Source organism: Strongylocentrotus purpuratus, unplaced genomic scaffold (genome assembly GCF_000002235.5).
Source record: "Strongylocentrotus purpuratus isolate Spur 01 unplaced genomic scaffold, Spur_5.0 spur5_contig_836, whole genome shotgun sequence".
Classification (NCBI taxonomy): domain Eukaryota; kingdom Metazoa; phylum Echinodermata; class Echinoidea; order Camarodonta; family Strongylocentrotidae; genus Strongylocentrotus; species Strongylocentrotus purpuratus.
This window is the reverse complement of record NW_022145542.1, coordinates 1,082,501-1,099,092: the sequence shown is the minus strand read 5'-3', so window position 1 is coordinate 1,099,092 and position 16,592 is coordinate 1,082,501. Positions and strand designations below refer to the sequence as shown.

The following is a 16,592-nucleotide window of genomic DNA, read 5'->3' as shown; positions in this document are numbered from 1 at the left end:
AATGGTGTATTGATCAGTGATAGGGAGGAGCATGTCATGATAATTCAGCGTCGGAAGAGAGAAGACTTCCTGCATCTTAGACATCTGTTGCTTTCCTGCATACCAGGGGGGTGTTTCCAAAGATACTTAGTTGTACTCATCTCTAAGTTGGACTTAACAATTATGGAAAGCTGTTAACATCTTTGAAAATATTTTGTAAAAGTTATTTTAAAAAGTGTAAAATGTTGAATAAAAATCATTTACATTTTCTATTATTAATGTGGAATTTACGAAAAGTTTAAAATACTTGAATGTTTGCTTTTTAATATATTTTATTCTAAGGCTACAAATGGCTCTCTGTAATGTTTAAGTCCAACTTAGAGTTCAGTTTGACTTAGGATCTTTGTGGAACACCCCCCAGGTCTAAAAATGTGGATTATACAGAGGTCAATATCCTCCTCCAGGAATTTTTAAGCAGTTCATAATGTTCACTCTTATTTTATTCAATATAAATGACACATCCATTACCTACTTTTCACTGTTTAACCTTTTTCCTCTTACCCTTCTTTTTTTTCTTATTACTGTTTCCAAATTGTATGTATAAATTAAAGGTCCACCAATTCTTCCTAATTCCCTTACGTATTCTTTCATCGTTCAGGAGGAGCTGTTTGCCAAGCAGGCTCAGGTAGCCGTGCGTCGTATCTTAGAAGAGTTGGTAGACGGTATCCGTACACCTGAGAGGGCCCACTCACCCATAGATGCCTACATCACCGATGAAGAGACATTTGAGAGACTTAATCCCGGGGTAAGTCGAGTCTAAAGCAATTCATGAATGTAATCAAAGGATAATAATATTTTCTTTTTGTGTAGCAACCATATTTGTCACACTGTGATGCGCTAGGTGTTTTAGTATTGTTACATGTGTTATTATATCTAGGGAGACGACACAACCTACATTGATTTTGGATATTTCGTTGGAGTAGCCAATTAAAGTTAAAGGGAACCAAAACTTTCATGCTAAGTTACTTTTATTGTAAAGTCTAAATTTGAATAAAATCAGTGCAGATTTTAAAAAAAGATTAGATTAACTCAATCATAAGAAAAAAGGAAAAACATGAAATTTGAAGTACGAAAGGCATGGACAGTTGTCCATAATTGATGTTACTAAATTAAATATGGCCCTCTAGTGACAAGTTAGTGACAAGATTTTGTTCAAATTTTCACTGATTTTATTCAAATCTGTTAAACTTTACAATATAAGTAACTTAGTAAGATGGTTTTGGTTCCCTTCAATAATATTTGCAGATAGTGCTAAAAATATTGGGGTAACCAAGAGCTTAGCATTTAATCATCAAATCTGTACATCAAATATTTTATAATTATGGAAATTGCAATTGCCATTTCATGTTTTACATATTTCATTTCTTGAAACTATTGTGCATTTCCCCCCATCTCAGATGCATTTTGCCAATGAGGTGGTGAGTCAGCTGAAGCAGCTTCATGTGGAGCAGTTTGATGAAGAGGAGAGAGAGGACAAGGAGTGGGATCTGGATGTCTCCAAGATGAAACGGGTATGTAGGGGTGTGGGAAGGATGGTGAAGGGCTGCATGGGAAGGTATATATTTTTGGTTTAGTATCATAGATGGTTTGGGAAGGGATGTGTTACACCATCTCTTGAGTGCCTGTATGAGGTAATGCCGTTCTGGTTGTCAGTGAATACATATATCCTGAACAAGATATGGAACAGTTCCTCAAGGATGATTTGGGTCTTAAAGGCATCGTTTAACAATGTTAAATTTGAGATGCATGGCCCTACGTGTTATCAGCAGCGTCTGTGATATGGTGTAAATATTGAAGCCTTTAAAAATTGCACTTCAAAATGATCATGAAGTACCTCAAAAAGTAAAAATCTTTGAGTGACCGGTTTTACCATACCCAATAGACTGTAGTGTTATAAAAGCCATTAGGAAAACAAATTCTGAAATTTCTAGTTCCAATCGTAGATATCTTGATAATTAGACATGCAGGCGATTGGCTTGTAAAAGTCATGGAATTCCTGACTGACCTAAAGGTTTATAATTATGATTGCAGCATGAGCTAAATCCATGATTGTTTCAGAATCTGAGACAAAGTTACTCAATCCCTTTAAAGATAAAGCTTAAAATATGTATTTTACAAAAAAAGAGATACCAGCCTTTGAAGATATCAAATGAAAAGCTTTAAAGCCTTAAAGAGGTATGTTTGACTTGAGATAATTTGTCTTTTCTTTACTGTTTGTAGGAGTTCTTAGCCATAGAAGATGAAGAGATGAGAGAAGATCTGTTAAACAGAATGAACCAAGCTGTTACGTCACTCTACTTCCCTCCCTTTACACCCATACAACATGAGATGTACAGAGTAGCGTAAGTAGCATGAAATGTAGTCATCGATATTAGGAATCATGTCCTTTTAAACAGAATGAACCAAGCTGTTACGTAACTCTATTTTCCTCCCTTTACACCCATACAACATGAGATGTACAGAGTAGCGTAAGTAGCATGAAATGTAGTCATCGATATCAGGAATCATGTTCTTTTAAACAGAATGAACCAAGCTGTTACGTCACTCTATTTTCCTCCCTTTACACCCATACAACATGAGATGTACAGACGGTAGCGTAAGTAGCATAAAATGTAGTCATCGATATCAGGAATCATGTTCTGTTGAATTCACTCTACTTTCCACCCTTTGCGCTCATACAACATGAGATGTACAAAGTAGCATTAGTATAGCACTCAATGTATAATCATCGTCAACTCTGCAGGAGTATATATCAATAATGTTATTGTGTTCATGAACTAAAAATGAGCATCTCAACACTTATAGATATGTAAAACACTTTTATATACCTTAATGCCTGTCTGTACTAGTTTGGCCAGGGGGATTAGACCACCCAGCATGGTCACTGAAGGTGGCTATCTCATCAACTCAGCTGTCAATTGACCAACGGGCACCGCTTAGCCATTGTTTTCTATGTAGAAATAGCAAGTAGCTACAAGTAATATAGTGGGGCTTTAAGGTATATAATGACAAGGTTTAGAAGTAAAAAAAAAAGATTATTTGTTGGGCTGTTGAGATTTACTTGTAAAACTAATGTACGCTTTATCTGATTTGCAAAATCAGTCTTCATATTGTGCCTGGCAGGAGCTGCAGATGGGTAACACTTCTCCTGCTTTGCTATATTACTAATCTTTTACATCACACGAATCAACTTGGGAAAGTAAGAGCTGTTCCCCAAGGTCACTAGGGTAGTAGTGATATTCTAATATCAAGGAGCATATCATGTAGTGATCAGATTTGTGTGTTATCTTTTCAGGTACAATCTCATGATGGAGAATGTGGATAACATAGTAACCCAAGCGAACACTATTAGAGTCAACATGGGTATACCGGAGAAGGTAGAAGAACTACCAGACACAGCCGAAAGTAAGTATATAGTCGAAGAGCTGATTGGTATAACAAAATTGAAGCTTTTCATCTTGCACTCATCAGAGTATATCGCAATAATGAACAGTTAGCCAAAATCAGACATTTTAAGAAAAAGCTAAAGGAAGAAGGCAGGCAAAAAAATAAAATAGAATATAATAATAGAATATTTTCCAGTATTTATCAAATTCATAACCTTTAGCAATCCCTATAATTATATAATATTGACTGGCCTTGAGGGGTGTATCAGAAATATTGACCAAACTCAGATCATATTGCCCCGAGTCGAAAGACGAGGGCAATATGGTCTTAGCGCGGTCAATATTTCTTATATCCCCCGAAAGTAAAGCCAGTCAATATTTTTATTGTTATCCAAATCAGACATCTAGAGCAAATACAAAAATCCACCATGACAATCTCAAAGAACTGAACAAACTTTGTCAAATCAGTAGTGTGCATCCAGTGCTTGACGAAAATGTTTGATACACTGCAAACAGTGTGCATTTGGTGTGATTATTACGTCACAATAGAGTGCGCGCAAAGTGCGCAGGTTCTCGTACGCATAATAGATGCGCAATGAAAATGACAAAATACGGCGCGGTCAATACAAGATGCCCGGATGCCAGACCGTGGAAAATACCAAGGTATATTTTCACTCGTCTCTTTACGCAAAGTCTATGCGAGCAAGGAGACCAAGGAAAATACAAAGAATATACCCCTCCGTTCCCACTGCTAGTGAAAACTAGGGCAATACGGTTTTGTAAATGACCAGCTCAGATGTCTGATACGGGTAATAATCAACTTTATAACACAATGATACATACTTATATTTGTATAAATCAGCCTTTGATATATTATCATCTATCTACCTAGTAACCAAATTTATATATATTTTCTTTTCAGTTCTTGCAGCAAATGATGCTCTCAGAGGAGGTATGATTAGTTCTCTATTTATTCATTTTAATATCGTTGTTGTGCATGGTTGATTAAATTCAGGTGCATTGAAAGATGGGTACCTTAACAGTGTTTGGATGATTAGACTGTGTCAATGTCATTTTCATTGTATGTTCAAATTTATATCATTCATTGTGATCATTTTGTGAAGGAAAAGGAATATGTACCCTCTGATTTGTAAAATTCATTAGCTTTTGATTACATCTGTTTTTAACATAATTTTCGGGGCTACATAAAATTTATTTTTTTAAAGAATTGCTCTCGTAATTTTTTCAAACACTGTTCGGTACCCTTTTTAATGGATCTTTGTGTATAGTGATTGTTTACTGGATTTATTCCATTTTACAAAGTTGTATTTCAGAGTTTTTCAGACCAGGCCCCTAGTTGTAGAATTATTTCAAAAGTTGTGGAAAAAATTTAGGAAATCTATTTTTTTATTGAACAATTGAACAAAGGGGCAATTTTTTTTAGAAACCAGAAAGTCTCAAAAAACTAGCCCACTGCATATCAATAGATTGATCCTTATACACCACATTTGAAAGGAAAAAAATATGAAGATAGGTGCTTTAGGCCACTTACATTGTAAGCTGGTAGTGCATGTGCTCTATATGACAAAGTTATGTATTGGTATCCATTTTATTTTCATTTGAATGTAAGCTTTGGTTATTATTTTATCTGAGAATAATATAAGAAATACCACTTTGAAGTGTTTTTATGTCGAGAAAGAATAGAGGTCGAATTAACACGGTAATGGGAAACTAAGATACAAAGTGTTTGATTTGCATGATGCACTGTTTGTCAATGAAATTAACCTGCGTCAGATATTTGCATGCAACGTTAACTGAAATTAGTGTACATATTTGTTGCACATACCAGTAGTTGAATGCACTTTGTGAAAATGTTTTATTCTGGTATGTGTGTGCAAAGTCTAATGGTAACAATAATGCACTAATCTTGTTTTGAAATTGAATTATTAATTTTCAAAGATGAATCTTAATCAATAACAAAGTAAATAATTAACAAGTCGTTAGATAATTATGAAATTCAAATGGAGGTGAATTAAAAATAAAACATCATATTATTGGTGTGTCAAAATATGGAATTCAATCAAATCATTTTGAATGATATTCATTTTCAAAGTCAGAGACACAACTCATTTTTATAATATGGACATATTTATAACCCCCTGATTTGATATTGCATGTTTATTTTTACCACAACTTGTTTTATTTTGCACGCTTGCTTGTATTGTCTTGTTTAAACACACACGATTTAATGTTGCTTGGCACTGCTTGGCTGCTTGGCTCACTTATAATGGTCCCACCTCACTCACTCACACACACCCAGGTCCTCGACGTTATAAGAAAAGTAAGTCCTCTCATCTTCCATACTCATCTTCCCTCTCCTCATATCCCTTCATAAAAACGTCAATTCAAACATAAAACAAGGCATCATATTAAATGGATTTGTGTCATTGAAGACCAATGCACACTATTCTATTTGACTACGAGCATGTTGTGAAATCTGTTATAAATCTTATGGTAAAGCTCTAAACAAACAGTTACCAAATGATTTGTTTCTAGTTAAGGTCCTTATGGGTCATACAAATTGTAAAAGTACAATTAAAAGATATCACATACTCGTTTGATCAAAAAGATAAATCAAGATGTTATTAGACCATTGGTGTTAATGATAATAGCCTTGTGGCCATCTCAGAGTTTTCTCTCATGTCTAACTGTTATTGGGTTTTTTTCAAAGAGAGAAGGATTGGAGTGTTGCCGGTATTAAGTATAGTTAGCTTCACAGTAATATAATGAAGATACCATGTGTCGACTACTTAGCCAGCAATATAGTAGGATGAAATTTATGTCTGGGGTAGTGGTGTCACCCACTAATACCACTTATGCTACACTCTAATAATAATAATGATAATAATAATAATAATAATGATAATGATAACGATAACGATAACGATAACGATAACGATAACGATAATGATAATAATAAAAAAAATAAAAATAATGATAATACTGATGGTAATAATGATAATAACACTAATAAATGATAGTAATAATGATAATGATAATATTAATAATAAAGATAACAGGCCTGATAAAAACCCGATTTAAATCGGTTTCCCGATTTTTTCCCAATTTTTTTTTCTTCCAGATTAAAAAAAAAAAAAAAAAAAAAAAAATCAGATTTTTTTTTTTTTTTTTTTTTTTTTTTTTTACCAATTTTTTTTTCTTCCCTATTTTATCCTGATTTTCCCCATCTTCCTCCTATTTTCTCTATTCTTCCCTATTTTGCCCTATTTTTCCCCCAATTTTCTTACTCGAAAGGGGGGAATGTTGTTAGATGCCATTTTTTCCCCGCGAATCCTCTTTTTTTTGTTTTACTCAAGGGGGCGTGGCTGATGGGAAATCAAAAAACCTATTTTTTTTTTAGTGCTCACTATCACCCCTGAATAATAATAGTAATAATAATAATGATAATACTAATGATAATAATGTCTTGTTCACCCAGGGTGGCCTCGTCAGTATTAATACTGTGATTTCTGTTGGCCTTGCATGTATGTTTTCTGATGTGTATGCTAACAATTAATGATTAAATTATCAGCATGTTTTGGTGAATTTGTTAAAGCACGTTATATATGCTGCATGATTCGTGTCTGAGGGCTATTTAGCAAACTAATAGCATGAACGAAACAAACGGTTGAGTACGAATCTATTTGAGTACTTGATTTGCTTACGTCTCGACCAGTTTACACTAAAATGGATAGCTATCTTAAATGGTTTAGCTTGACAAATATATTCATATTCATTGTACGATCATTGCTTTCAGAATCGTATTGTGTATTGTTTTATTGTGTAACCTTCATCACCAATTTCAGTTATGTTCTGTACCATACAGATGTCATTCCATCATTGTTTAGGCATTTGTTTTATTCACTATTTAGTCACTTCAAACTAGGCTGCCAAACTATTTGGGGTATGTGTATACATGTATGTGCAAACAAAAAATTAATTGCATGTACTTCCATTCATCAACCAGAAAGTACAGAGTTCACCATTATGATCTCAGAGAAAACACAACCTTGTAACAAGGTCCGTTCTTCCATTTCAGTTGTTTTATGTGCCATCAACCGATCCTGCCACTGACATGTTTCATAGATCAGGAATCTTTTGCTCATTACTTGCAATTATAAACTTATCAATCTTGTCAACTCATTAGCACATTCACATAACATCCCAATAAACAATTGAAATCTTCTTTCAATTCTAAGGAAGAGAGCAGCAGATTTTTCATGGTAGATGGGATATATAAGCAGTGACTGATTGTAAGAAATCATATATATATTTTGTTACAGGTGAACTCAAGAAAAGAAAGAAAGAACCGAAAGAAGAAGAAACTCCTGGAGGGAAGAAGGATAAAAAAGATGGCAAGAAAGGGAAGAAAGATGTAAGTATGATGTTATCATGTTTGGAATCTTTGCCTGATAAAACAAAAAAAATTCACCCATATCTCAGTAGTATATTCCTTTTCTTCACAGAAAGGGAAAAGATAAAGACTTTATGAAATATTTATTGATGATTATTCAAATGTTAAATTGATAGACAACAGTCATGTTTTCTGTGATTTGAGGAACCAAAATGTGAATTACAGTAAATGATTACAACTAAAATTGATCCTTACTAATACACTACATTTGCAAAACTGTGAAATCAGGAATACATAATGCCAATGGATTGCATCTATTTGTAGCTTTTGGCAAATTTGCAAGAGCACTGTAAGCTGGCAAGATGAATATTCCTTCTCATCTTGGTATGTAGGACAAAGAAAAAGACAGACCAAAGAGTAAGGGAGGAGATAAAACACCGGGTAAGGGCAAGAAATCTGCTCCCAGTCCGGCCACACCTACTAAAGATAGAGAGAAGAAGACTCCGTCAGGAGGGGAGAGAAGGGGGCGAGCCCGTACCCCTAGTAGCGGCTCCATGGAGAAGGTACATGTCTCAGTGACGGGGGATCCCATCATGGATGCCAAGTATAAGAACAAACTCTACATACAGGTGAGTGATGGGAAGTGTTGATTGGATTAACATGCTTCAAAGTGTCAGGATATAAAACAGTGCATTTGTTTTGTTATTAATCAGGTAGCACATTGAAATATAATAGCATGTACATTTGATGTGGTAAGGTCGATTTTTGGAAAGTCCTACATTGAGAGAAATCGCCTTGTCTTGATATGATATTGGTGACTTTAAAATAACACAGATAATTGACATCTTAGACCCCCCCCCCCCCAAAAAAAAAGGGGGATCCATATGAAATTCCACAAAAATGATAGTTTTTCTTCTTTTCTGTAATGAACCTTGTGAAGCAAATGATTTCTTTTTCATTAATCCCCAACTGAAAATCAGTAGATAAACAGTGAGATCTTTTAAACGATTGTAAAGGAATCAGTGTTACTGCTATCTTAGACAATTTATTTGTATAGTATTCGTTTATTTTTTGTTCATTTATTTATTAATTAGTTAATTAATTTGTGTATCTAACATTTAAACTATTTTTTCCTCTTCTCCCTTTATCTCATCTTACAGGTATATGCTCTACTGTCAGAGACGGTGGATAAGATGACTGCATTGTTTGAAGACATCAAAGAGAAACAAGATAATGCTCTGATGCAGCAACTTATGCAGAAAATGTGATCAGACCAAAGAGAAAGAGAAGACTTCTAACATTTCTGTATCATTCTACTGTGGATCTCACGGACATTCATATTAACAAATTGTATATGCAATATGCAGTGTATAAAATGTTGAGAGTTCAAGATATATTTATATGTGTATTAATCTTTTATTTAACACTACAAAATTATTATTATTACCTATGAAACCAGGGCCTTGTATCAAAACATGCTTTGTAGAGTGTTTCTCTTCTAGTCACCTAAAGGGATATATCACACATAATTCTTGTAACAGCAAGTTTTGTGAAAGTCAAGTTACAATTAATTATCTATTTATTTAAATAACTAAAATGCTATTCCACAGAAAAGAACTTAGAATATGTGGGCAGTAATGTCAGTACCGAGCCAGGCCAATATGTACCTACTGCCCATTTTTCTGTTATGAACCATGGGGCTGTTTCTCCAAGCCGTCATAAGTCTAACTTCATGGACATCCCATTGAAATGCATGTTATAGAATACATGTATGTCCACAAACTTGGGCTTACAACGCTTTCGAGAAACTGGCCCCATATTGCTATTTGTTATGAAACAGATTTTACCTTAGAAAGGATATTGCAATTCGCAGATGATTCTATTTATGTGACAGTTTAAAGGTATATTGTGATTACACTTAATTGTTCTTCAGTTCTGGTAATAGCACAAGTTAAATTTTCAGAGAATACAGTGAAATTCACATTCCTACCCAGTGATATTACTAGAGGTGTACTAGAGATCATCAAGAGAGGTCAATTTTTCTTCTAATCCATCTTATCTGCTAAGAAATACACCCATATTAAAAATCCAAATTCGTATATGTGCTTTTCAGATGCCGTTCTATCTATGTTTCAATTCAACAGTCCAGACATACCCCCTGGCTAGAAATAAATCAGAAAAGACTTATTACAAAGCTTCATTACCAGAATTTAAAAGATTACCTTTCGTTCAAGAAAAATGAACACATTATGAAGAATATTTACGCAAACACGTTTTTTAAGATAACAGCAATATTTCACAATATAACTTGTTCCATCTTTCTCATCAAGCGAGATATTTCAGGCAGCTAAGCTTAAAAAAAATTGGTTTCCATTCCTGTGATTACTGTATACACGTATTTCTATGCTTGTGCAGTATCCATTCTGATATTCATTGTCATTTAATATAAGAAGGAAATAGAGGAAGCAATAATGTAGTTTCAGTCTCAATTTTATTACAAAAAATAATTTCTATACAACATAATAATAGTGACACATTTGCAAATGCTGTTCTAATTGTATTCATGTTCACAATCACCTTGACAAACTTCGCCTTGTATTGGATAATTTTCTGAATAAATTACAGAGTTCCGTCCAAAGTGTGATTTTTGTATCTGTTTCAATGATTTCTGTGTCTTGAATTTTTTAAATTTTTTATCAATTTATTAATTTATTTGTTAATAATGAACAGCACTAGAATCAAGAGTAACAAAAACAGGTCCCTCCTTTATTTTCTATTAATTCTGTACAGCAAATTTAGCACACAACCAAGTCACTGTATATAAATACATGTATGATACCTCTACTATCCAGACAACTGTTTTCCTCCTTAATTCAACTTGTAAATTTCAATGCCCTTACAGTAAGAAATTCCCATAATAGAAGCAGAAAAATGAGAGAAAGAGGTCAGTGAAAGTTTGAGCCAAAATCGATTAAAAATACTGGTAAGAAAGATCTAAATATAATTATTGCAAATATGTTTTTATAAAACCCATGTATGAAACAAATCTTTTCCGTCATGAAATTAAAAATTTATGAAATTGTCTGTACAGATCAGATTGGAGAGGAGCTTGCAAGATACATCACAGTATTGCCAATTTGTGTTTCACTGAGGACAACTTAAAAAATTCATAACTTTCCTATTCTTAATCCGATATTGCTCAAACTTTCACTAAATTGTTTCTCTCATCTTTCTGCTTATATTAAACCAAACTTGATATCAGGGTGGACTTCCCGTTAAACCCCTTTTGCAGACCTGCCAACCTCTGGAGTTCAAAAACTGTATTCTTTATTCCCAACAGTTGTATTTTACTGATAAAAGTTGTATTCTTAAAAATAAACACGGACTGTTATGCGGATCAATGCCTCTTACAGTTCCTACATACAGGAAGAATTTTTTTTATGGATCATGGGTTGAATATGCATGATTTCGTCATGACTGTCGAGTTCGATGAACCAATGAACATCCCCAAATTGCCGATGTGAGATGCTTGTAGGATACTTTACAGGACAGAATGGACATTTTGCCATTGAATATGGCACACACACAAACAAAAACACCCAAAAAAAATATTTTAAAAAAAAAATAAAAAAAAATTTTTAAAAATCTTTTTTTTTTTTTTTTTGAAAATCGTACTGTCGTATTTGCTTCTAAAAATCGTACGAAATACGACTAAATCGTACTGGTTGGCAGGTCTGCTTTTGTGATGAACAGTTCTGCATATTTGTCAAAAAATAAACAAGCTTTCAATTTTGACTATCAATGGCTGTTGCATTATCAAATTGGACATACTACATTCCATGGGGATAAGCTTTACGGTGAGGGACTGAGGGTACTTTTTCTGTTCTAGGAAGTAAATTATAGCAATTTTTGTCCAAAGAAGGCACGATGGCTCAGTGGTAGAGCGGTGGTACCAAGTTCAAAACTAAGTCAATGCCCTCATGCCCTTTGGTAAGGCATTAATCCTCATTACCAAGTCCCTCGGTCCCTTGGTTGCTTACTTACAAGCATATACATGCTTTCTTTAATAGCAGTCAGGAAAAACAAAAATCAACCAACCAATGGTAATCAACCAAATACACTGGTAGATTATCATACTTTGGGGCGAGATTTGACGCCCACAGCATGGAAGGGTGAAGCATTCCATCTCTCCCATACTTCTTGAAACTGTTAATACTGCTTTGTGTAGTTAACACAGCAATGAAGTAAGCGCAGAACATCAGTCACATTGGTATTGTTGGTCACTCCTGTAGTCCCACCCATATGTCCTCCTCATTATTCATGTCCATTTCAACCTGCAATGTTACAACAAGAAAATATTTTGAATATTACTAAATTTCTTTGACTACAAAATGAAATTACTTGTACGGTTATATGATTCATACACTAGAAACTTGATAAAAGAGAACAAAAAAATGAGGATTTAGAAAACATACCCAAAGTTCTCTCCCTTCTTTCCTATACTTTAGTAATTACAGCTCTTCTCTTGAAAGCATGATTTCTAAATGAGTTTTTACATTGATATTCGTTATGGACACCGAAATGAGGTACTCAATATAATGTTGGCTAATGAAAAAGCACAACACTTTAGATCAACCAACATCCTTTCATCTCTTCCTAGACCAAGAGAGAAAGTACTGTTTCAAGAAATCATCCTTTCAAAAGCCCCTTATAATACAGCATTCAATGTTACTGATATTACTTTTGAACATTGCCAACAACCTTATGCAGTCATGAATTGCTTGTTTTTTACACACATACTGTTTAGTTAAGAAATTATGTTTTCAATGTGCCATACGAATTGCCACAAAGCCCTCAACAAGTACTCTACATCCACGTATTTCTAAAGGAACCACCAGCTTTCTTGTAATGTGCTTGATAAATTATATCAGTTCAGATGAAGGCATTCAACTTGACTGTCAATGCAAGAGTGACACTTGATGATCATGTATTAATTTGTTGTAAAGATAAACCTTTAAAAAAAAGTATTATGGTTCTGTTGACACTTTAAAACTTGTTTGCTGCCATGACACTAACTTTTTTAAAAAGTCATGTGGATACCAGGAATTTATTAGACACATTGACCAACTTATCATGAAGTTGAAGCTTCTACAAACCTTACAATTTAGTTGTCAAGCGATTATCCGCTCACAGATTCTTGCGATCTGCTGCCTCGAGATCACCAGGGTGAAGATAGGTGACAATGTATAGCCAGAGTCCCTACTTACCATCTTAATTTTAAGGTTTGGTAGATCCTAAAACTGCATGTTATGATTATCCCGAGAATGAAAGTTTTCTGTATGTTTGACTAACCTCTTCTGGTGACTCCTGGTCATAGTCATTCATCTCTTCAGCTTCAGGATCTTCCGCTTCTTCTGATTCCTCTTCAGACTCAATGTCACCTTCATCTTCCTCTTCATCATATGTCTGAGACAGAAAGAGAGAGGGAGAGGGGGGAGGAGAGAGAGAGAGAGAGAGAGGGGGGGGGGGGAGAAAGAGAGAAAAGGGGGAGAGAAAGAGAGATTAAAAAGGGATATCTGATCAACATATAGTCAAGAATAATCCTCTTCTTCAGAATAACAAAGGAAAAGATGGTGGAGGAATAAAGTGCATAGATAATTTTGACAATTACGGCAAAAAGCTACTCTATATTCAGAAGTTTTCATGATTTGATTCACACAATTAGAAATCATTCTAGACATGCATATACATAATCATTTAAGACAGAGGAGAGCACAAGATCCATTAAAAAAAAGTTGAAGTATAATTATACCTACAGTAAAGTATTTTTACACAATTTCTCATCCGCATTATTCAAGTAACCACTTTTAGATTACTTTCAATATCAACAAGTTACTTCCTCCAGAAATTTCGCACAACAAAAATAAACATTGACTGTCTTTTTACTTTACATACTTTGAGAGCATGATCTGATATATAATCCTTTTCCCCTCCTTTTGTTATCATCCTTTTTTTTTGGGGGGGGGGTGGTAGGCCAGGAGTAGGTCTACCATAAATCAAATGATTTTATATACTTACCTCAGATGCTGTTTTTCCAATAGGGATCACATCTTGATCTTTCTCAACAATGCTCTGAAGCTGAAGAGGAAAAGGATTTTGGTAATTGATATCATTTGAATTTCAATGGCAAGAAAAATCATTAAACATCAACAAATATTGTTTACAACATCAAATTTAAACAATAATCCCAAGTATTCAGATGTTTAGTATTTGATTGCCAAAATCTGATCAAATTTAAGCCCTTTATTTGGAGTGGACTATTATGCTATTATCATTATTATTTATGGTAGGCACCTATTTTGGGTTTGTTCAGAAGCCTATCCAAAATTTGACCCGTAACTCCGGCGTGGAGATACCCTACTTAAACATACCCAAAATGAAGTAAATATTCATTAAATGTCCAAATAAAGATCATGAGTTAAAATTTGTTATGTTTATTACCTGTTTCGTGTAAATTTTCTTGTTATTTTTGTAGTATTTTTCGGTTAAACATTGATATTAGTATACACTTTTTCACAGGTTTCACGGCAAACCGCTGCACAATACAAGTGCATACCGATGGTGGGTTGCGGGTGGGCGCGCGCCTGTGTGAAGTTATCTACCATTATGAGGATCCGAGACATTATGGTAGATAACTTCACACAGGCGCACGCCCGCCCGTGCCCGCAACCCACCATCGGTAAGCACTTGTGCAGCAGTTTGCCATGAAACCTGTGAAAAAGTGTATACTAATATCAATGTTTAACCGAAAAATACTACAAAAATAACAAGAAAATTGACATGAAACAGGTAATAAACATAACAACTTTTAACTCATGAATTCTATTTGGACATGTATTTAGACTACTTCATTTTGGCCTTTGGGTATGATACGCCGGAGTTACGGGTCAAATTTTGGATAGGCTTTTGAACAAGCGCCCCTATTTTATTGGAATTGCCATATGATCTTCAGTGGTTTTATCTTCATCGTAGATTTTTTTTTTAAATCAGAAGTAATCGGGCCCCCTATTCAATTATTGATTACACGTTTACACCATTGATGAAAACATCTTGTGCAAGTTTTTAATTTACAAGAGAGAGAGAGAGTGATCTAATTAAACGGACCCCACAGCCCTCATCAATAGTTCAGCAAGTATCTTTTTCACAAAACTGGTGACAACATGCAACTTGCAAGTGCAAGAAAGAAGGAGCAACAATTTCATTTCAACAATTATAAAATGTCCAGTTCAGAATTTAGACATGTTTGACTCGTACATTAATAGCTTTAATCATAATAACGAGTATATATATTTCTCACAAACATGTCATTACACAACTGAGATTAGTTCTTAAAGGGGAAGTCCACCCTGAAATTAAGTTAGTTTTAATAGGAGTAGAAAAATGAGAGAAACAAGTCAGTGAAAGTTTGAGCAAATTCCGATTAAAAATAAGGAAGTTAGGATTTTTGAAGTTGTGATCAATCAAACACAAATTGGCAACTCTATGACGTATCATGCGAGCTCAACTTCTATTTGCTCAGTACTAAAAAAATCTAAAATTTTCATTTTCCCTCAAGAAAAATTTCAACCATACATGCACCCTAAATATAATAATTGCAAATATGTTTCTATACTCCCCCTGCAAGGAACAAATATATATTCCGTCATTAATAACGAAGAAAACATGACTTTATGGAATATTATGCACAAATCAAATGAAGGAGAGCTCGTATAATAAGTCACAGAGTTGCCAATTTGTATTTGATTGATCACAACTTCAATAATTCATAACTTTCTTATTTTCATTCAGAATTTGCTCAAACTTTCACTCACCTGATTTTCTTATTATTCTGCCTCTATCGAAACAAACTTATTTTGGGGGTGGACTTTCCCTTTAATGGTTTAGTTTCATTTCAACAGAAAACTTCTGAACTGGACTGAAGCTTCAGTGTGATTATTTCAAACTTCAACAAACATCATCTCCAGCGTATGGGACTGTAATTTCAAAAGGTATCTTGCACTGTCTCCCATTTTTAGTGAATATTAGCCTCTTACCCAACTCTGATGCTTTCTTTCCTCTTCTGCCAATTCTGCCTCGTCTTCAAAGGGTTTTTCCACATCGAACCACAATGGATTTGACAGCTGTGGGAGTAAAGATGGAAATATAGAAGACATTTTCTTCGATTTCGTTTTCGCCACCGTACATCACCGCGAGATGGCGCTCTTCCAGTATTCCCCGTTTCTTCAATGGGCCATGGGCTCGATCGAGCTTCTTCAATAAATTTTTGCTCTGAAATAATTTTGTTCAGGATGTGTGACAGTTGCAAAGTGATATAAACACGGAATAGATAATAATCCGGTTGCATGTTGTTGTTTGTTTGTTGTTGGTGTTGTTGTTTTGTTTTGTTTTGTTTTTTGGGGGGGGGGGAATAATTTAGAAATATAAAAAGTGGAGGACAGAATGCGGGAGGCGATAAAGTTCGATATAAAGGGAAATTTAACCCTTGCAATAAATTCATTTGTATGAAAGCAGAAAAAGAAAAGAATGGCGAAAGCTTGAAATAAATTGGACCAATAATAAGAGAGTTATGAATGTTTAAATTATGAAATATATGCGAATCAAAAATTGCCTGTTTGGTCTTTGAATTGTAATGTAGTTGCAGATCACTCTCCAGTTTGTCGGGTACAAAAATATCATTAATTTCTGTTTTCTCC

The 16,592-nt window shown here is 34.4% G+C and overlaps 2 protein-coding genes across 6 annotated transcripts in view; one reads left to right on the top strand and one right to left on the bottom strand.

Annotated features, from left to right (window-relative positions):
* LOC752157 (MYCBP-associated protein) overlaps nt 1–10,483 on the top strand; it is a 46,764-nt gene extending 36,281 nt beyond the window's left edge. For all 5 annotated transcript variants that reach the window (XM_030985707.1, XM_030985688.1, XM_030985695.1 and 2 more), the window contains exons 13-20: nt 638–784; nt 1,437–1,550; nt 2,260–2,381; nt 3,335–3,444; nt 4,348–4,377; nt 7,769–7,860; nt 8,232–8,468; nt 9,000–10,483. In XM_030985707.1, the coding sequence (XP_030841567.1) occupies nt 638–784; nt 1,437–1,550; nt 2,260–2,381; nt 3,335–3,444; nt 4,348–4,377; nt 7,769–7,860; nt 8,232–8,468; nt 9,000–9,107 (960 nt within the window). In that variant the 3' untranslated portion in view covers nt 9,108–10,483. The remainder of the gene's footprint in view (nt 1–637; nt 785–1,436; nt 1,551–2,259; nt 2,382–3,334; nt 3,445–4,347; nt 4,378–7,768; nt 7,861–8,231; nt 8,469–8,999) is intronic.
* Nucleotides 10,484–11,548: 1,065 nt separating this feature from the next.
* On the bottom strand, nt 11,549–16,099 carry LOC105446299 (anaphase-promoting complex subunit 15-like). Its single transcript, XM_011682921.2, has 4 exons — nt 15,933–16,099; nt 13,918–13,977; nt 13,192–13,305; nt 11,549–12,173 (listed from the first exon to the last, which is right to left on the bottom strand). Exons 1-4 carry the CDS (start codon nt 16,050–16,052, stop codon nt 12,120–12,122), a joined length of 348 nt encoding a protein of 115 aa, XP_011681223.1. The 5' UTR covers nt 16,053–16,099; the 3' UTR covers nt 11,549–12,119.
* Nucleotides 16,100–16,592: the final 493 nt, after the last annotated feature.